Source organism: Agelaius phoeniceus, chromosome 1, assembly GCF_051311805.1.
Source record: "Agelaius phoeniceus isolate bAgePho1 chromosome 1, bAgePho1.hap1, whole genome shotgun sequence".
Classification (NCBI taxonomy): Eukaryota; Metazoa; Chordata; class Aves; order Passeriformes; family Icteridae; genus Agelaius; species Agelaius phoeniceus.
Window position 1 is genome coordinate 119,800,947 of NC_135265.1, and position 22,885 is coordinate 119,823,831.

At 39.8% G+C, this 22,885-nt stretch overlaps 1 protein-coding gene across 1 annotated transcript in view; it reads right to left on the reverse strand.

The window, feature by feature from the left end:
- The window catches only part of CPA6 (carboxypeptidase A6), an 82,982-nt gene that overhangs the window by 24,484 nt on the left and 35,613 nt on the right, over positions 1-22,885 (reverse strand). The window contains exons 2-6 of the mRNA XM_077186294.1: positions 22,150-22,225; positions 9,356-9,480; positions 5,888-6,002; positions 4,853-4,954; positions 3,924-4,028 (exon numbers count right to left, since the gene is read on the reverse strand). Of these exons, the coding sequence (XP_077042409.1) occupies positions 3,924-4,028; positions 4,853-4,954; positions 5,888-6,002; positions 9,356-9,480; positions 22,150-22,225 (523 nt within the window). The remainder of the gene's footprint in view (positions 1-3,923; positions 4,029-4,852; positions 4,955-5,887; positions 6,003-9,355; positions 9,481-22,149; positions 22,226-22,885) is intronic.

Genomic DNA, 22,885 nt, shown 5'->3' on the forward strand with positions numbered 1-22,885 from the left:
AGCCTTACCTCCTCACTTCCCAAGTCTGATCTGCTTTAGTCTGTTTTGCATTTCTAAGTAGGTGGGAGCCAGGTCCAGTTTAGCTGAACAATTCCAGATTCTCTGTAGGCAGCAGGGAGCTGCTGCCATGCCCAGGAAAAACACATGAGCAGCTGCTCAGCACCCTTTGGAGGTTCTCTCCTGTTGCCTGCAGCAAATCCACTGTCACCCAGAAACTGCCACTTCTAGAGGCGCAAACCAGATACTGAGGGTTCCCAAATTGAATTGGAGTATTTGGTTACATTTGAGGCACCCAGTCTGAGGCCTGAATGTTAAGTGGCATTCATGCATAGAGAGTTTTCTTCCTAAGCTAAATTGTCTGAAAAGCCTTCTTGTACACAGGAACATGGATATATTCAATAAAAATAAGTGTCAGAGATCACAGGGTGAAGTGAAAGCTTGCTAAGACATTACAGGCTGCCTGCATAGTAAAGGAATGCATGTATGCTGTTCCTATTAGAAAAGAAGCCAACATCATGTAAATCCAGCACTACTTCTTGCTTGCCTTAAATCAATGGACTTATGGTGCTATTCCTTAGAGTGAACAAACATGCCAGGAAAAATCTGTTACCAAGCTGAGAGCCCTTTCTCAGAACTGCCCGTAAGTACCAGGGAGGATGGAAAACTGAGCTGCCAGGCTGCAGAGGTGCTTAAGGGAAGAGTTTGCCAGCAAAAGAGAATTGCAGAGTTTGAAGCACAGAAAGACCTTCAGTTTTCCCAGAATTCTTACTAAAAATTTCTAATTCATACAATGAGAAAAGTAATATCCTAAACCAAGCAATCTAATCATCTCCTCTCTCCTCCTTAGCCAGTTGTTTTTAATACATTATGAGCATAATGTATTCTCTTCCTGATGCTTTTTGCTCTAATGTTGGATTGAAATACTGCTCTAAAAAGGGACGGGCAGACAAAGGTGGTACATTCTTGTAGTCTGAAGGAGCTCTGTGGAGACTACTTTTAATCCAGCAAAATGTTTTTAAATAATTAGAGAAGCAGCCTTACAAGCTACTCTCTGAAGATCTCACAAAACAGCCAGAAGGTTTTTATATACACACCCATAGCCTATATTGTGCTATAAGGTTTGCAGAGAAGTCTTGTGATTTTTTACCCTACTGCCACATTGTACTGCTTTATGGGGAAGCTTTGGGAAGAAAGAGGAATTTGAACAATAGGCTCCCCACCAGTGCCTTTCTGTCCCAGCTTCCATCCTTACTGCAGCATGTTCTCCTGGGTGGGAAAGCTGCTCAGAAATTGCAAGCTAGTTCATCTTCACATTAACAGAAGTCTTAACAAGATGACACACAATTGCTGCACACCAAAATTTAGAGAACAGCTCCTGAATGCCATTTAGCCTATTTTTGGTGACAGGCTTATCCAAACTGTAGTGGCCTCATTATTTCTGTACCTTTCCTATGCACTGTTGGGATTCCCAAGGGTAGGCCACACATGCTTATATGACCATCTCAGCATTAGGGTGTTGATGATGCAGAAGTTTACTCTCACAAAATCAGAGGAGGTATTAATACATTGTAGAATTACACTGAGATGGGTGGGAATAAAAATGACAAAACTGTGTGTTTATAGGAAGAAGCTTGTAAAAGTGTATTGCAACCCTTATTTTGTGCAAAAACATGGCATGCAAAGTACTCAAAGCACACCTGTGGGGATATTTTTAAGCCACTTTTGACTTCTGCCACTTACGTTGCAAGGTAGTCTCCATTGTGCAGCTAATGTCTCATCTTGAACAAAAGTTTGTTGGCTAAGGGAAATGGCAAAACCCTGTAATATGATGCATCTGTATGTATAATGCATCTGTAATGAATCCCAGATCAGAAGACTTTAAGTGCTGATATTAAAAAAAACCCCAAAAAACCAAAACCAAACAAATGAAAACAAAACAAAAAACCCCACAAAAAACAACAAACCAGAACCAAAACAGAAACAGACAATTTGGAAGCAAAATTCCAATTCCATTTGATTTCACCTCTCATTTGAAAACTGCAAATGGATAAGTATGGAGACTAAACACTAGACATCAAAAATAAAGGGAGAATTAAACCCAATAAGATAGAATCAAAGAAACACTGGATCACTTGCTTTTCAGATAATACAAAATTCATCATTTCAGGTGAAATCCATCTATGAAGAAGAACAGCCAGCAGATCAATCCCTGGCTCCAAGACTGATGCCACTGGCAGAATTTTGGGGGTTTTGACCATGGGTTGGTTTACACAACGGCAGGCTTCCCAGTGTGTACCCATCTCAAAGGGGGAAAACGCTCTTTGATCATAAGTTAAGAGGTATTATTGAAAGAGCTTTAAACTGGATTTGAAGGTGGAAGAGGTTAAAACCAGGCTTGATAAGCCTGGGGGCACCATACGGATGTTTGAGGGATGTTGTTCGAGACAGGTCCTTCAGTCTGCCATCACAGTGGAGGCTGGGGATGGAGATCCATGTGACAGCAAAGACAGAAGGGTATTGATGTGTTAGAAACCACAGAAGTGCCTAAAACTGGTCATGTAGGAATTAGGGCTTCTTCCCTGCAGAAGGCATTTGGATCAGTAGCCCAACTGGAGCACATTTATACCAATACACAGAGGATGGGCAACAAGCAGGAGCTGGAAGCCATTGCAGAAAAACTATGACAGTTGCCATCATGGAATCATGGTAGATGAATTCTTGACAGGTTGAGACCGACTATTCAGAAAGGCCAAGTGCCAGATCCTGCTCTTGTGACACAAAGACCCCATGCAGTGCTACCAGCTGAGGGAGAGTGCTTGGAAAGTGCCCATTGGAAAAAGAGCTGGGGCTGCTGTTTGACAGCAGCTGAACATGAGCCAGTGTGAGCCCAGGGGGCCAAGAAGGCCAGTGACACCTGGCCTGTATCAGCAATAGTGTGGCCAGCAGGACCAGGGCAGTGATTGTCCCTCTGTACTCAGCACTGGTGAGGCTGCACCTTGAATCCTGTGTTCAGTTCTGGGACCCTCGCTACAAAAGAGGCATTGAGGTTCTGGAGTGAGTCCAGAGAAGGGAACTGAAGCTGGTGAGGGTCTGGAGAACAAATGTCACCAGGAGCAGCTGAGGGATCTGAGGGTCTTTAGAGAAAAGGAGGCTCAGGAGGGTCCTTATTGCTCTCTACAACTACCTGAGAGGAGGCTGCAGCCAGGTGGGAGCCAGCCTCTCATCTCAAGTAACAAGTGATAGGACAAGAGAAAACGGCCCAAAGTTGAGCCAGGGGAGGCTTGGATACTGGGAAAAATTTCTTCACTGACAGCATTGTCAAATACTGGAACAGGCTGTCCAGTGAAATGCTTGTCACCATTCCTGGGGGTATTTAAAAGATGTGTAGATGTGGCACTTGGGGTGACAGCTCAGTGGTGGACTTGGCAGTGTTAGGTTAACAATTGGACATGATGATCTTTATGGTGGTTTCAAACCTAAAGAATTCTGTGATTCTAATTCACGATTCTGTGACTTTAGCCTTCTATTCCTATGGAATTACACAAAAGAGAAATGTCTCTTTTAAACTAAGTCCTTAAAACAAAGATACTGCTGAACTGATCTGAAGCAGTATACACACTGATTTACCTGGGCAATTACCAAAATTACTGAAAACCTTCACATTTTTAGGTCTTGGAATAAAATCCTACTTGATATCTCTGCCAGTATGTGTCTGGCATATTTTTGTCCTGTGTCTAGCTGTGTCTGGCTGTCACTAACAGCTTTGTTTATTAGGCAGTTAAGCATTCCACAAATAATTTTTCAAAAGAGAGGTATAATAGCTAGTTACTTTCCATATTAGTAATGTGTTAGATATGGTACAGCAAAAATGCAAAGTTTACTTAACAGAAAGAACTGTATGACTGTAAATTTTAAACACTTACTTCTTTCACAAACCACTGGCAAAAGGCTGGGCCAATCCACTCTCTTGCATGAATCCCACAGTCTATCCAGACAGCTTTCTTGTAGGGCCGTGATCTTTTACCTAACTTGAAGTGTGAAGATTCACAAAACACCAATAGATTGCATCACATGAATGAAAACACAATAATGACAAAATAATAGAATATGAGAGAGGCTAAACCATTTTTAATTTCCTCATAAAAAGGAACACAAATTTACTGTTTTAAAAGGTATGGCCAAGATAATGTTGGGTAGGTGTGCCACGATAATGAGGCTGACTTATGGGAAAAAATTGCAGCAGAAGTGAGATTTGTAAGTTCCTCTTTTATGAGGAATGATTATTACATGGAGTAGGGTGAGGAGCAAGGACACTACATGAATTGCATGATAGTGAATCAAATTTTCAGAACTCTTCAATAGGAGGCGAAAAGAAAATACATTGAAAGTAAGATTTTTTGCATCTTGCTGACACACTCTAATTTGTGGTCCTAATGATGTAAGTTGAGAGCACAAAGCCCTGAAATTTTGTCAGTAGGTAAAGAAGCAGAATTTGTGACACATGCTGAGAAGGGCTCCACAGTCCTCTGGGATCTCTCTCCAGCATAACTGCTCTCCTAGTTGTCTATAAACAAAAAGCTTTGCAATCCACTTAAATCCAAATCCTGGTAATTGAACTTGTTCTGTTATCTTTCTCCATTCATATCCAATCCAGGTAAATAGGATTTGGCTATTAATTTTCCAGGTTTTTTCCCATTTTTCATTAAAGATGACATTCAGAGAGATGCTTAGATTTTAGCAGCTTATCCTTAGGAAGCACTGTTAAGCTGTGTCTCTGGTGTATATGCTGTAACATAAAGTGTCTGTCTCTGATTCCAGATTTTAGTCTCATTAATGACTATTTAATCTTTACCTTGAGTACATACAGTGGTCTCCCTTCATAGGATTTTCCAACAGAGAACATGTGAACAAGATCTGAATAAGTCCTATTCAGATAATGCATCCAGTCCTCGATCTGCAAACACAAAAATAAAATCATTGCTTCAATCTTTACATTTCATGGGAAGAAACTGCAATACATTTATTTGGCTCAGCTTTCTGTCCTCTCTCTATTTTTTGATTTTCCTGTAGTTTTTATTTTTGTCTTGTTTGTTTTTGTTTTCACACTTTAACCATGCTTTTATTTGGTACTCATAGCTCTATAGCCAGAGGCTGGATGCAGCCTTCACATGGGATTTTTTTTTTTCCATTTCATTGTTGGGTATTACTGGAATACATAAGCTCTTCATGGAAAATATAGGGATGTGGCTAATCCACCATTGCCACTAAATATTGATGGCATGAAGAAAGAAGGTCCATGTTTCTTCCTGCCAGAACACAATGGCAAAAAGATTTCCATGCAGGACTCAGGGCTACCTGCAGTATTTGTTTAGTGGGCACCAGATCCTGTGGTGCAGCACTCTCCATGCTCAGCCTAGTGACTTTCTTTAGGTGCAGACTGAAACTGTGTGGGTGAGCACACTAAAATCAACAGGAATTATTCACCCAGCTATCATCTAGGAGAGTATTCTTCATAAATGAGTTCATATCTAAGTGTTTTTACGTATTTGTACCTCCTGTGCAAATACTTTAATATTTACTTGTATTGCTTAATTAAATTACTTAGTGTGACCAATCACTGAGTGAAATCTCTTATTCAACCAGAGTAAAAGACCTACTTTAAAAGCAAAACTCAGATGCTCTGAAAGACAGTTACATGTAAAGATAAACCTTGAATACAAATATTAAATAGATTTTTTTTTAAGGAAGTGCCTATTTTTGAAGAAGAAACACTTAGAACATTCCTGAAGATGGACAGGTAACCAGAACTTGCAGGGAGAATGAAACCTTAGCCTTACTAAACACAACATTGCAGTAGATAAGAGGCACAATATGAATTTCAATTCACCTCTTCCAGGGAGTGGTACACTTCATAGTTATACCCAGGGAGGGACCTTCGACTCCTATGGGACCTCCCTGCAGTTTGGTTTTCTATTGCTTGCTGTAGGTCTGATATAAGAATCCTAAAAAAAAATAGTGATATTATTGAAAAACTAGAAGAACACACAGTCTAAATCTGAACAACAATCACGTTTAGGAGAAATATTGCAGAAGTTAAACCATCCTGACTTTACTGCATCTGTTACATTTTGACAATAGAGTGCTTCAGGCTCACTTGAATAAAAGCTGCCAAATAAATACTCCACATGCTTTGAAATGTAAGAGTGCCTTCAAAAACACAATAAGCTTGTTAAATGACTGAACCAGAATGATGTAAATCATGTAGCCAATGTGAAGAAGCACCCACTTTCATTTGTTTATGGAGCAACATTTACTGTCTTCTTTTATAATCCAATTGTACAATGTGATCATAGATCTTAAAAATTGATTTCAAACCATTTCAAAAATCTTTGTAAGCTTAGGAAAACATGGAAACACTTTCTCTTGGGAGTGTCATGGAACATTACATATATCTACAAGTTGTAGAGGCAAAACAAAAAAATTAAAAATTTGGTAGCATTATCATTCTGTCTGAAACAAGAAAAAAACAGCATGCAAAAAATCTAAGGTGGGCTTTGTTGTTTACATTATTTGCTCTGCTGTAGTTGTTTGCCAGTTTTGTTAAAATAACTCAGGAAAAATATGAAAAATGCTAAGTGAAATTTAAATATACTTGCATCAAAAGTGAGAGGTTCTTTGCATTAAGAGTAAAATGCAGGAAGAGTTGTGTAAGCTGAAACTTTTCTGTTTTATGGCAAAAATAAAAAATGACGCAAATACAAAATTATAATATAGAAAACATCTAAAAATAGTTATAATGAAGAAGCTGAAGCATGCATCCATCCCACCAGAGAGTAGCAGAAGCTGGGAATACTGTCACAGATATGTGTGACAACATTTCTGTAAAACTGAGTCATCCTTGTATGCCCTCTTCTCCTAAAGCATGGCAATGTGTAATCACCATGCCACTAATTCACCATTCCCATAAAAAGACAGTCACATTCAACCTTTCACATTTTTATAGGCATTAGCTTCTGTGATTGGAAAAAGATGGAAAGAAATGGCATTTACTCTGCTCCTAACTCAGCTCTGCAGCAGATGCCTCAAAGGTAATAGGTCTATCTGCATATAGAATCAAAGAAAAGGTTATTCCCATCTTCCAATGCATGAGTGAAGTAGTTGTATAATTAGGAATTATATTGTTCTACATCAGCAACATTCATTAAGCAAACTAAAGGATTATAGTCTTGACTTGCAAGGTGCTATGTATGCTATAAGACCAGTACTGTAGAGCTCATTAAAGGAGTGATTTTATTCAAGTCATTAGGGCATCTAATAGTTTAAAACAAAAGCTGGACTGCTTTGCAGAATTCTGATTAGGGTAAGCACCTACCAGAATCAAGCTCACTCTGTACTCTGGATGAGATTTGATAATTTTTCTTTACTTTTAAATGACTATGTACTGTGTGTGTTTATAACACAAAGGCTCTTAAGTCCCTCAGGTCTGAATGCAGCATAAGTGGCTTCTTTACCAAACAAGCTTACAACTGAGGCAACTTGCTGCAGAGAGTTTATCTGATACCTGGCTTGTTTTCATCTTGTTAGGAAGGCAAACCCTAAAAGAGATAAGCCTGTTTTACAGGCAAGGGCTGGTCATTATTAGGGATGTTGAAATGCTTCCTGATTTTGTAAATGTGTCATAATTCAGGTAAGCATCACTGCATCAAGCTGAAATTTTACCTGGAGTTCGGCTCAGACTTTTCCAGTTCCAAAAGGGATGTAGAAATTTGACTCCATTGAGTGTGTGGGGAAAAAATAATTTAAAAAAAACTCTGAAAATCAGCTACGTGAAAAGGAGCTGTACAAAATCTTTGCTGTGGAGCTGCACTTCAGCTCAGGGCTGTGGTCCCCATCCCAGCTGTGCTGTGAGCATGGCTGTGCTTGGCCAGCCTGCTCCTGCTGCTCCCTGACTATGGCTGTTATTGCTCTCATGGTGATTCCTCCTGGCTTTTGTGGAGTTACAGATCTCAGGAGGCTTGTCAGGACAAGCACATGCTTTGCAGGGTTTTGTTCCTAATGGCTGGGACCATCCGAAACAGACAGCAAGGAGAATAAGAGGGAGAGCAAAGGACAAGTCTGGACCGGGTAAAATGCTGCTCAGTTTCCTTCCAAGTGCACATAACTTGTGTGCCAAAAGTCAGAGAGATTTTCTCTGTGGAAGATTAATCCAGTGTTTGCAGCATGTTTTCTGAGATAAACTGCAGAAACCTTTTGCTCTGGCAGATCTTGTGCTTGCACATTGCTTTGCAACCCAAGCAGAGGTCTTCAAGCACAGAGAGTGTTTATAACACATATAAAATGTCCTTCTGTCATTTAATTGAAGGTGATTACTGTGAGCAGGAACAGCAGCAGACATGAATACAACTGCTGGGTCACAGTAATTAGGGAACATTTTTTATAAACACAGGAAAACAATTAGAAAAAGCCCCATCTCAGTTTTAAACATAAACAAAACCAAAGCAGACTTTCAGACACATGAAAGTCACTCTGAACTGCAGCTATGGAACTTGTGTACCTAATTTCCTTATGTTTGTTTCTGTATTTTCAGAACAACTAATTAAGAAGAGAGCATTGTTATAATAAAAATGGGATTGTGATGAGTACTATACATACGTATACATAAATACATCTACATGATGATTTATACCATCCTTTTATCACTGAGAAATAAGTATAAATAACCTCATGTAGGTCTTCATTCAGCAAATGTTTGAGAACTCATGGGCTGATTATTCAGATGCTTAGACATGCCATTGAGAAGGCTTTAAAACAGGATCATTACTTTTGTCCAGTACATCATATGGATAAATATGAAAGGATAAGTATACTCCAAAATTACCTTGAATTTTTTTTAAGAAGCATTATAAATAATATCTGAAACAAAATGTACTGCATTTGTACTGTGTGCCTTGCATTGGTCACTAGAATAATAGAAGTCATTCCTATATAATTGATGCAGAAGTTTTGCCTCTGCATTTGCAGCTCACTTGTAAATAAACCTTGCTTGTGCTAAATAAAGAAAGAGGCAGAGCAGGCTGCAGAATTAGTAATTACCAACCCTCTCTTAACAGATGTGATTTCACATATATTGAAAACACTTCAGCTTGACTCCAAAGGAGGACATTTAATTAAAGCTGCTGCCTGTGGGAGATTTGCTGCTCTGCCATTAAAGCGGTTGTTTTCTGGGCAATGCCGTCTGCCAGCCTAATTGCTGGGATGTGGAAGGTATTTTCGAGCACTCTTGGTGTGGTAGGTGCAGACCTGCCCCAAGGCCAGCTCTCAGGAGTGAGGCATGGGAAGTGGAGCGTGGGCTTACGTGTACTGGATGTTTGCTTGCTGGAGCAAGGGCAGCAGGCTCCGCGTCGCGTTCCGCGGGACTCGCACGTCAGCGGCTGAGCCTTCGACGATGTGGATGGGGCTGCTGGGCTGCCACAAGTCCACCTGTAGTGCAGGAACCAACCTGTAATTCACATGCATTCAGTGTAGGTGGGGAAGCCCAGGAGAAGGCGTGCTTGAAGGTAGGGCCAACCCTCTAGGCATGGTAGAGACAACAGAGCTGCATCAGCTGGTCCAGCCTGACACCTGTGCTAACGGAGCAGATTTTGAGGGCTGATTGTGTCCAGCTTACCACAACTCTCCTGGGAGATTTGCCAGTGGGAACAGAGAACAGTCTTCAGAATATGCCTCCTCAAACAGATCAAAACAAAAGCTACTTCCAGCTTCATGCACCTCCTCAGACTAATATACATTCCCAACTCCTATTCAACCCATGAGTCTTTTTTATTTTGCAAAGCATTTTCTGTGTTCACAAAAGCAACAAAAGATGCTAAAGAGATATAAAAAGCATAGCACATTCCAGTGTTGTTTGGAAAATATACTCCAGCTTTATTCTTGATAATAAGCTGATCAGAGGTCAATAGCAGGCCACCAAGACAATGAATACACAATAATTTTATACTAAATGTCAAAATAACAGGACTAAGATAATCAGATTATTACAATCTTGTAAAAAATGATAGCTACTGAACCACTATTGTTATTGTGTTATCTGTATCTGCACATATATAAGGGATGTTTCTTGTCCATTTTTACTTCCTTTTGTTGCCAAATCTGAAAAACACTTGGAAATTTTAGGGCATGAATTTTAAAGAAAGCAAGAAAACTTGCAAATCCCTTTTTCAAAGGTATTTGAAACTCAGTGTTCTGCACCCTGTAATAAAATTGTGTACTAGCACATACTCCTTCACAGAGGTGAGCACAGTTCCTCCTCAGCCAGTGTGAGAACAGTGGAAAGAATACAAGTCAACAAAACTCTTTCCAGAGCTTCTGGATATTCATAGGAGATTAAAAATGGGAGTTTCAGCAATAATCTCTTTATCAACATGACAAAGAGGCATGCCAAGATCCACAGGCCTTAAAAATACATTTGTGAGCTGAATACAAGGAAAGAAATTGATGCTGGCTACATGTCCACACATTTCTTAAGGAGAATCTAAAAAGGATTAATTCTTGATAAATGTCTTTTGTTTTTTTGTCTTTTCTGTTTTGTTGCCATCAGCTGTACCAGGCTGCACTGATGAACCTGTTGATACAGCTCACTGCTTTCCAGGTATCTTAAAAGATTTTTATAATTTATACTTTAAAATCTTCTCACTTCTTTTATGCCATAGAAGGTATTTGAAAACATCAAATGCATTTACTTGGTCTTACTATGGATCTCATTTACAAGAGGAGTACAGTCTTGCAACAGGGAGATTACAGAAAGACAGGTTTAGTTCTCACCATTTCTCAAATGATCTTGAGTAAGAATATCCTAAGAGGGCATCTGATGCTGAACCTGGTGCTACCTCTTCAAGCAATGGTGACCTCAGCTCAGTTAATCCAATTAAATGCCTGCTACTTTGGAAGGAGCAGAACTGAAACACAGGGCCAGCCTCTTCTTGTTCTTGCCAAAACCACTCTTTGTTTCATGCTGCCACAATATGGTCTCTGGATCCAGGTCATACTGGTGGCTGGGTGCAGCATCTTTTGAAGTCTGACACAGGACTGGCAAAGTTCACGAGGCTTGTGAAGCTGGCAGCAGCTATGACAGATGGTCAGCAGAAACCAAAGTCATGAATTAAATGGTGCTAAATGCTGCTTACGGATAAAGATCATCTCACTGCACTGACACCCTCTGTTTGTTAGTTTATCTGGCTTTCATATTTTGATAAATTATAGGCACCCAGTGAAATCCCCCCCTATTTCAACATAGGTAATTTCACACATGGTTAATATGTGTGTTTGACTTTTACAAAGAGCATGCCATATGTGTATTTGACTTTTAAGATTTATTCCTAAAAAATATACATCAGAAAGGGTAATTTTATTGCTCTTAGAGTAACAGTCTATCAATCAGCTCAGCTTGAGCCATCTTCATAAAAATGAAAACTAATTGCTACATACAAGCTAAGAACAACTCTCCTGGCCAACTGCAATATCTAAGTACACAAAACTGAAATAGAAAAAAATCCCCAACAAATCACAGCTGATATACACCTGAAATGTGTATTTGTTCTCGACAGTTACTCAGGATTTATTTTGGTGAAACTCTCCATCACCAGGGAGGTGATAAACCAACCAATATTCACACTGTTAGTTATAACATCACCAGACTTTTTAGGATCTGAGGTATTCTAATTGTCCCTCACATTACTGCCTGTAAGTGAATATCTAAAGCAGAAGCCATCTTATTTTAACTAATGAAATCTGTGGCATATTGCCACTATCCTCTTTTGGTGAAAATGCAATATTTCACTCCTGGCATTGTCCTGGAAGTGAGACAAAAAAATCCCATATTTAGAGTGCAAATCATTCTGCTTCATCTCAGTTCCCTGTTTGGGTAATTTGGCTCCTTTGACTCCCACTTCTCATCCTTTCCAATGTAAACAAAGCAGTCAGTGGTTCTCTGGGAGATGTTACCTGTGCTGTCCAGAATACCACTCCAGTCACTGGCTGGATTTTGCCTTACAAAGCATTTAACAAGGAACATGTCTCTCCAGCAGACATTTTATATATATATTGCAGCTGTCATCTTGTCCTTGGTGTGACAAGCACATAAAAACTGACAAACAGAAGATGGATTTCAGAGCAGGCATATTTGGACTGAGCAAGTGCAACTATCCTCTACTCGCTGTCATCTTCGGGACACTTCATCATTGCATCTCCCACGGACACTGAGGGTCTTATTGAAGTCATCACTCTTATTTCAACATCATTCCTCTCACAAATATGCCTTGGATTTCCATGCTGGGCTCTGCTGGCTAGTGAGTGGCAGTGAAACAAATTGCTGTCCCATTCTCTGCCCTCTCTGTATTGCTATTGTTACCCTCACACACTACACATGAGCCTTTATACAGTATTATGGAGTACCAGTCAGTGCCAAAAGATTTCTATTTGCTGTATGGGTGGTAGGATTTCTTAGGTGGAATGAAGATTCTCCAGCTACACAAAAAAACTGATGCAGAAATCCTACAAAACCCCCTGAGTGTACAGCCAAATACTGGACCCTCAAAATTCACCTGGTCTCTTGAGGCTAGAGGAAAAGCTTTAGAGCATGTCTGGAAACCTAAATATTCTCATTTCCTTTGCAGAACACTCTTATTTGCACATCTTTTCTTGTCTTTCAAGCAGCACATTGCCTTTAAAAGGTGTTGAGATGTTTAAAGCCTCTGGATAATAAGCAGAGCCCAGGCAAGATTTCTCAGCAAGTTCAGAGTTGGGATGAGGAGACCAAATACTCAGCACCTGCCACTCAAGTATGACATGAATACCTGTTCTCAGGGATAGTGGTGGCTCCCCAGATGCACAGGGAATGCTCTTTCCCAGCATCTCACTGCAGGCATGAGCATCCTATTGCTTTCTATGAGGAAAAAATTGTATGTAAGAGCACACAGGCAAGTCTCTTTTTCCAAAGCATTTAAACACATTATTGCTTTATTTAACAAAGAATGTGTTAGAGATTATTAACTTTAACTACATAAAAAGTAGTCGTTTTTAACTGCCTGTTCTTTTTTCAACCTCACTTGTCCCATTTAAGTCTCTGTGGTACAATATTTTCTTAGGAAAGCCAAGTTTCTTTGTAGGCAATTTCTCTTTAAACTGAGGTGTTAAAGACAGCTCAAATAAATCTATCAGCTCTTACCTGGACACCTTCCAAGATATAGCAACCCTGAACTCATTACTCATGTCTCTAGGTTTTGGTCAGTACAGTGAGGAAAAGTCAGCACAAAGCAAAAGGACAAATATTTTAAATATATTTGGGTGCTTAACTAATAGGATTCAGAATTTCCTCCACAGTTAAAATTATGCAAATAATTTTCCAAGAATACAAACACTTTCACAAATGGTGTACTGAAAACTCTTTTGCTCTGCCAAGACAGAAAACAGAACAGGAAGATTTTTATTCACTAGTTCAGTTTTCCTCCAGCTCATTCCATGCTCATGGAAAGGAAGCCTGGGAAGAAAAGAGTCTCACTGTTTTTCCCCACAAACACTCTCATGGCTGCATAAATCCTACCATCTTATTTTTTTAATTTAAGTCACTGAAATAAATCCCCAGCTTCTTTAACCCATGGTGTTTAGGGTGGTCTTTGAAATTAAAGCCATTTTCTTAAGCAGTAGCCTCCAGTTGTCCCTCACTACCTTTTCATAAGCAGATGTTTTATTTCTTCTTCCATTTAGCCTGAAAGGAAGATGCTTAGTGCTCTCATCAGGTCTGCAATTACGTATCAATCAAAAGAGATGACTGATGTTTGTCATGAAAATAACTGCAATAACTTTGCCATAACTTACATTTAGTATGTGGAGAAAATAGTTTATGATTTATCTGTGCTATTCCCCATGAAGACAGTAATTTTGTTGTATGTTTTATTACCTAGCAATTCCAGTTTTTATTCCTACTGAGTTGTGTCCAGCAATACATCTGTTAAAGATGGCCTTGTCCTTAACATCGCCATGAATGGATTTCATCAAGAAATCCCATCAACTGTAAAGTTCAGAATACAACTATTGTTAGGATGCTGTCAGTTGAAATGGCTTGGCATTTCTGAGTCTCTTGTAAAAGGGAAAAGGCAGTCAATAATGAAAACAGGGGTGCTCTTTGCTCATGGGCTCTTTCATGAAATGTGCGTTTCCCATTTATGTCCATATACTCATGTATAGACACATAAAACCCCTAAACAGTCCTGAAAGTCAATAGATAAGTTTTCAATTATAAATCCAATTGCAGAAAGCAGAGAGTAGAAGTAGAAACTGCTTTAGTCTTACTGGAATCATCAGAGGTCTGACCACCTGAGATTTTATCCCATTAACACATGAGAAACACAGCCACTTACATGTATGCACACAAACACCCCTCACACACACGTGTACAGCGTGCAACAGAATTTTAGACTTCTGTTGGTACATCTGAAAAGAAAGAGGCATGCAGGAATGACTCCTGTTCACTCTGACACTGCTGCATAATTCCAGTAGTGCTGTGGTTCACCTGGAAAGTGCAGAGCTGCTCCTCTCAAATGTCTTCACCCTTGCAAATGTTTTCAGGACCAGGACTGATTTCATCCTCACTTTCTCCTGCCAATTAAGGAACTTAATTGATAGTTCTGATTGCCAATCAGCTTCAGCTGCCCTTTATGTGCTGCAAAATGGTCCAGTGGCAATCCAGTGCAGAATTCCCTGTGCTTTCTAAAAGGACTTACAAGGCAGTCCCAGTGCACAGTAATTTAGGTTTCTGATTGAGTGCACTAGACATTTTACTGGCTCTAACTTTTCAGTATTTATTTGCTTTTCAGTGAGGCTGGTAAGAGTAATTGTGCCAATAAATTGGGAATGATTCATGGGATTGCAGCAATCATAACACTGGCAGGAACAGAACATGAACAATGCACAGATTGAAGTTTTAAGTTTTGCAAATCTTTGTGGAACTATAATGAAGTAATGGTCTTCCCACTCTATTTACACTGGTATAATTTTACACAGGGCTCTACATTGAAAAGAACTGGTAGGGTATTCCTCAAGAGAGTCACTGAGATAAAACTCATACCCAATTATATAGTAACTGAATATCTGTTCTTACAAGTACAGATGCCACTGGGCTAAGTATATTTGAAAGATGTGAAAAAGTCTTTAACAGACTCATTAAAAAAATGGCCAAACCCTTCTTTTGTTTATTGTTAAGCTATTTATAGCTTAGTTCAAATTGCAGTTATTGCTGCCCTGCATGGAAAATGGAATAATAAGCCCTGGATTTGATTCTGCTTCCACTGGGGGTGTGCTGGTGACTGGGGGTGTGCTGGTGCTTGTTGAGCTCAGGCTCAGGCTTCCTCAGAGGAAGCAGATTCCTTCCATCTCAGAAAGCCCATGCTTTCTGTGTCTTGTGAGAACAATACTTTCACTACCTGGGCTATTCTGCTCTATCTTGTATTTTCCCACTAAAGCTTTTCTGCAATGACATTTTCCTTCTAAGCCTGGCAAGTGATTTCCAAACATGAATTTTGATATATTGATGAATACCCTCTGTTGTCACCTGATGTTCCTTGTGTATCTGAAATATTCTAATATCTGACTGGAACCCTAACCATGAGCTAGGGTAAAATCTAGACTGAAAACTCAAGTATCTAAAGCATCATTTGCTGTAGGTGCAAAGTAAAATGCAGGCAGCCCTGGCTGCTGAGCTAGTTCTTTCCTTTTGCAAATTGGGCTTTCCACTTGGGCTGACAGGCTTTCTTACTGCATTTTCAAACAGGCTTTTGTCCTCTGAAGCCTTTTAAAGCATTTTCCTATGGAGGTGTAAACTATCAGATTTATAGCCAAGGGATCCTTTTCCTCTATGAGACATTTTTTCTGATTCCCTGAACTGCAATGACAGGATCAATTCAGGGATTACAATAGATAAGCAGCTGCTGTATGGGCTAGAAAACAAACAAAAGGGAATGGAGTTCTGGCTTCAAGGCCTGCTAGGCTGGCTCCTCTCAAAGTTGAGGAAGTGCCTGGCTGTGCCCAGGAATTTCTTTTATAAAAACTACCAAAGAATGAGTGGTCTAACTCTATTATGCCAGGAATGTTCACAGAGCAGTTGCTTTTTTGCTACCTATACAAACAGTCCCGATCCCAGTCAGGCGTTATGTGATAAAAAGTGCTTGTAGACCACTGATGGAGTAGAAGTTATCACTCAAGGCTCAAATGAAGTGCTACTTCAAAAATAATGCTTACAAAGGAAAATTCCAGAGCATATAAACAGAATCTGCTGCATCTGAGTACCCAAGAAAATCCCCATTTCTTTGCAAAGCACTTGGGAATGTGACATTTGTTTCTGTCATTCAGGTTCAACAGAATTAAAACCATGAAATGGCTCATAAATCAGCTACAGGCTCCTCAAACTGTCTTCTGAACAAGAAAGAGCAGGAGAAAATAGGCAGTCATTGGAGAGGTGTACAAAGCAGAGGGACAGCAGACGGACAAGAGGAGTCCTGGGGGACAGAGAATGGGCAGTAATATTCATGTTTGTGTGGTACTATCATCCTAAGTGTTTGTCTTTCATTTGTTGATTACTGTAATAATTTGGAAATTATTAGAGTAGAACAGTGAACCTGCAAAAAGATATTTCTTTTATTAAACACTAAGTCAGGATTAAAGATTTGTACCATATATATAAAAAGAGAAATTATTTGTAACAGTGAGGACTGCAACAGAAAGTGTAGAATTCAAGACTGGCACCTGGGATGGCATTACAGCAGCAGCCAATCTAAAAGCTGGACAATGATGTACAGCTAGGAAAATAAACAATTTCCTGAGTTTGCACTTGAATTGTCAAAGTATTTGCTGCATTTTAGTCCATAACAACCCTATGAAAATGTTCCTGAGCACTGCTATGTAACATATAGGATACTTGCATACTATCCATCTTGCATGGAAGCCAAGGCAGGAGCTCCAGCATCACTGACCTCAGTCATACTCACTGTCACGTCTACCCCAGTGGGCTTTGGGACAAGGTCTGTGCCAAACATGTCTAAGGATGTGGGGTGGTGCTGCTGGTAGGAAGCACAATTACCAGGGTCTTATTTTTCTTCCCCACAGAGACTGAAAGAAATGATGTAGGAACATGCTGGAGACCAGAGATACCGCTGTACACATACTGATGGCATCTGCCAGCTGCTACTACCTCTGTCACTCAGTGAAAACAGAAACTGCCACCTCCTGCCTCAAAAAAGAGCATGGCTCTCTGTTCCCCACCTGCTCATTTCTTCTGACCTCAGACACATATTGCCCTAAGAAATAATTGCATACCCAGCAGTGCATGATGCACAAGAGTTTCCTGAGAACTTGTTCTGCAGAGATGTAGTCCTACAGTGAGGGGCTGGTGGGGAGGCACAGGGAACTGCTCAGCCTGGCTGAGACAAGAGTGGTCTGAGCCAGAGCCCCCTTCTTCTGCTTTGAGCTGATCTGATTCTTTATATTTAGGTTTCTATATTTATTCTTTACTGTAGCTGAGTTTATTGGTTGAATACATGCATGTTCAGGCAATTTTACAGAACTCACAGCAGAAAAGTTTTTATCCGTACAGCTGGCTATTTTTACTGGCAGTGCAGATCTACATGCTATGTTCACCCCACCAGGGAAAAAAAGCAATATTCTGTCACCTCAACGTTAACAGAACCAGCCTATGAAGGAATCCATTTATAATAATGATTAATAACAAAGTACTGTGGGCAACGGAGCTACAGACCAAAACTAATTTGTGGAAATTACTCAGCAAGTGATTATGACTAATGTGATTTGCCACTGGGCAATTCATGAACAAAAGTAAAATGTGTGGAATGAAACATTCATTATCCATTATTCACTCAGTATAGGCAATGGCATTCATACGGTAGCAGAGCCTGGACAATTTGGGTAGAATTCAGGGATTTGTTACACCAAGCATTATATGGACTCTTTTTGTTTTTTCCCTTAGAAAAGGGGGGCAAATATCCCTCCTGAGGAGCTCCAGATGCTAGGTTTCAGATGTTCTTAGGGACTAGAACTTCTGTAAAAATGTGTGAATTAACCTTACAGCTCAGGTATTGGTAGAAGAGTAGTCCCGTTTGACATCAAGAGGTTTCCACGAGTACTAAAACCCCTCAGTAGTCCTTGAAATTCTTGTATGAATTTTGGGGGTTATGTTTTAGCTCAACTGTCACTGTCCAAGTTAATCACCAGGACACATTCTAAGATACTTCAAATACATCGAGACATATAGACAGTTCCCAGATGATCCTTCAAGGTTCTCAGTGTAGGTTTCTGTAAATGCACATTCAGGAAAGTATTCCTTTGGTGTCTGGTGCTTTTCCCAAAAGGGATGGACCTTGCTGACCTCTATGGCATTGGCTTCAACATGGCAAAAGGCAGAGTTCTCACCAATTCCTTCCCCACTGCCCTGGTGTTAGAGTACACTGTAAATGACAAAATCTACTCAGGAAAAATCAGGGGTAAGGACAGTAATTAAGAAGCTGGCAGATAAAATTAGTGACATTTTATTTATGACACATTGCTGTTCTTTCACTGCTGGTTTATTTTCTTCTTGGTTCTTTTCCCTTTGTCCAAATGAGAAGACAATAAGGAGGGGTATCTTTGCATTTGCTTTATTCTCTGCCTGACACCAAAATACATTGCCTTTGCAATAGGATCATCAGGATCTTTTTTTTCAAGCTTATTGTGATAATGTCCTTCAGAAGGATAGGGTCATTTGAACTGAACAAAGAGGAGTTTTTCTTATAATTCTTTGGGTTATGAGATGTATGCTGGAAGAAAAGGCTAAATCACTCTGCCATACAAGTGTAAATTTAAAGGATGGCTGGAATGAGCACAGAACACCACAAGTCTGTAGAAAACCTCCCTCCACCAGACACAGCGAGGAGGAAGCCTGGGATAGGAGGGATTGTGTTCCCTTTGCCTTATTACCACAGATGGTCTGTTCTGTGCAAGGAAATCATGGAACAGGCATACAATCCATTTGTGCAGAACCTATTCTGTGCTTGCACTGTCCTGGGAATTTATTCAAAATATTTATGTTGTGCATGGATCACACCAGGGGTAAACTGGGCTCCCCAAATGACTTTTGCACTGCAATTCCTGTTTTACTAATTGGGACTAATCCTGACATGCCAAGAGAATGTAACTTTTGGCCCTCTGAAATATACCTCATCTCTAATAGACCAAATTTCCAGGGTAGAGAAACATGTCTGAAACCCAAGTACATGTATTCTTCTCAATTCAACAACAAAAATTATGTAAGTTTTATTTTTATTGACTTTTCTTATTCTTATAATACTGACAATGGTAGAGAATACTATCAAGCCACATCATAACTCAGGTTGAAAACTGAATTTTGCACAACACTGAATAACATAACAAAACTGTAATATCTTGAAAAGATCTTGGTTCCATCTTTATTTCCCCCTTGAGGAACAGAATGTGTGAATAATGTAGCAGGTTGGTACTAATTTAGTGCTCAAACCAAAACAGATTCAAAGTAGATGTGTCTTTAAACTAGTTCTGGTTTTCTGACTCAAAACTGAAAAAATCCAAAGTGCAGTCTTTGTCATTATAGCAATTCATACATCTCTGTTGACAGTCCTGCTCATATTTCTGTTGTTTGTCAGGCATACTGTGTTAAGATGGCAACAGGACTATATCTGGGGTTTGTTTGCAGCTTGTTTTGCACCACTGAGGATTTTAGGGTTTTTTTGCGCATTGTCTTTCATTTTCTCCGGAGCATATAATCGGCATTGTGTTTAAAGGTTGGTATTTAAAAAACAGAACATAAATCCACTGTACATTGAATTTCAACTCTGGAAGCCTGGGGGTGAGAGAAGGATGGGGAGAATTGACATGGAGACTTAAAAATTGCAAAGCCCCAAATACATGGTTCTCCAGTGGGGCTGCCTGATGACTTGCAGTCACAAATGACTTCTGCTGCTATTGTAAAGACTGGGCATTTCTGAGGAGTGTCATTATTGATCCACTTCTTCATGAGGGAATAACTTGAGGGTTTTTTTTGCCAGGTGGAAATACGATAAAATAATGTTAAACATATCTATTACTTGTTATCCACTCATGTGTCTCTTCCACCCCATGCAGATGGGTAGTGAAGCAGCTGCAGATGGAAGAGCCCTAAGACCTGACATGCAGCCAAACCCAGCCTCTGCTCATGAAACTGGATGTCACTACACTCTCCCTTTTTTGAGTCATCCTTTCAACCTCCTCAGCTTAGTTTCTCACCAGAATCAATCATTTTCTAATTAACTAGTCAGATTCTGCTGAAGTTTGCCAAAATTTTATTATCCTGCTCTCAGAGTTACAGTATGCAATTATTTATTCAAGTTTCTACTGCTCCCACTTTGATTTGAAGGAATCTCTTTCTGGGAGCCTAAGGGAGCTCTGTAATGAGAAACAGTTACAGGAAGGTGAGCAACCCCCTTGCTTCGCAGGCTTTACAATATCAGGAGAAAGGAAAAAACCACATGTGCTCCCTCTTCATTTTCCAACATCCAGGGGGAAGAAATTAATGCAAAAACCAGCTTCCACATGTATTGCTCAGGTTTATGGTTGGGTTTTTTTCCTAACTGGGAGTAAAACATGTATTTGGGGCTTTGGGGTGTTACATTCACAGGTGAAGGTCAGGTCCTTAATAAGCAGTGCAGAAATAAATATGAGACAATATTCTTTAGGAGAGTTGGGCATAACAATTGCAAAGTGTCTAATCCATGGCATCATGACACTGCCTCTTTTGAACATTGAAATTTTTCATTCAACATGTGCACAGGCTGGATGTCTTGAGAATGGGGGTTACACAGCACAGCATCTTGAATGGGGAACTAACCAAACACAGTGTTAAGAAATGCAGATGTGATGAAGACAGCCTCAGCTTTCCTACTTAAAGCTAGTAAGGTGTCAATGTCTTGACTGCTGGAGTATTCACAGCAGTAAGCCTTCTCCTGGGCTAAGGTAGCTAAGGTAACTCAGTCCTCTTTCTTTAAAAAACACTAGCAAGAAAGCTTCATCATAATTGAAAGATGGAAGGGCGTAAGAGTTCTTCTAACACCTTAGTTTTGTTTTACATGGAATGCAGACAGAGACTTGATTTACTTGTATCCCAGATGTTAACTATTGGACTAGAAAATTATATGCACCTCCATTTGTTCCTCACTGAGAACACAATCATTTATGTAAGGTTTCAACAACAGAGGCAGAATTACATCACAGACTGCCTCATGGCTTGCTGGAGTTGAAGGTAGTGAGCAGCCCAAAGTTTTTGCACATGCTCCAAATGCTGTGGCACTCAACATATTGATCCAATTGTTACTTGCCTGACTCTGCTCGGGTTAGGCTGTTTTGGTGACAATTAACGAAGCTTATCCCTGTCCCACGGTACCTGGGGGCAGTGCATGTGCATGCTACAGTCCTTTCTTCAGGACTATAGACCTGGCTTACAGGTAGTCCCCATGCTCTGGGACAGTGAGCCAGGCTGCCGTGGAAATGCTGCCTCTGCCTTTGTAAGCTGTGCCAGCAAAGCAGCATGCTGCAGAGTGCTCCTGTGCTGCACTGCTGCAGTGGCACTGCTGCTTTTCATTTATATCTGCAGGGAAAGGCCAGGGAAGAAAGACTTTGGCTCCCTGTGCTAGACACTCTGTAATCTGCCTCTAAAAAATTATTCTGCCAGAGAGATTCTTAAACTGAAGCCTTTTTTCTATTACTCTGTGTGTTCACAATATGAACTAACTCAGTGTTTCAAATAACAATTGAGCAGACAATGAAACAACTATGTATGCTAGCAAGAAGTGAAAGAACAAAGAAAGCAAATTTACAAAGTATGGCACCTGTATCACTTTAAGAAAGTAAGTGTTGTTAATTTTGTCAGGCATGATGAATCTAATACTTATGCTATTTTATTGGTAAATTAGTAATTTAATGGGCAAAGACTTCTTTCCAGATAATAAAATAATTTGAAGTGCCAAATGAAAGGCAAGTCAGTGAATCCACTACAGTCTTGAAAAAAGATCAGAAAAAGAAGATGAAAATAATCAAACTCACCTTAAGCCTGTTGAATGCAGCCCTCAGGATCTGTGTTTCCCTCTCACTCTCAGGAACAACTCGTATGACTTTTTCACTGCCAAAAACAGGAAATTGAATTGGCACTTTAAGACTCCTTGCAGCAATACAAAGAGACAGTAATTAGGTTCAGATAGCTACTGTAATTGTGCTCTTTTTCAGCACCTGGAAAATGTTGGGTTAGCTGGACCTCTGCTTCTAAACTTGCTGCTGGATTATGCAAGTCCGTAGAAATTATTTGCTCTTTACAGATCAGTGTCAGCTTGACCTTCCCTTTACATCCAAATGTTTTGTTCATTCCTTCTAAGTTAAACCATTCAGTCTGACATCTTCCATACTGAATATCTGCCTCAGAACAACAAAGAAAATCTTTTTCCAAAATGATTGATCTGTTTCCGAGGATGAGATTAAGTAAAATACATTGTCTTTTCATGTTTAAACCTTTATTGGACTTTGCAAAGTTCATTGTTTCATGCATTCAAGAGGGGAGTTGACTTGAGAAAAGAGGTGGTCTTCATATTGGGGCATGCCTTTTGCTTTACCCATTAAAACTTACACAAATTTTGTGAAGTTAATAGCTGCTCACACATGCTCAGAAGGTTCTAGATAATAGTAGCTGAATTTATTAACTTTCTTTAACAGAAGCTGAAATAGAGTAAGTTTAGGTAAGATACAAGCAAGAAATTCTTTGCTGTGAGGAGCACAAGAACTAATTGCC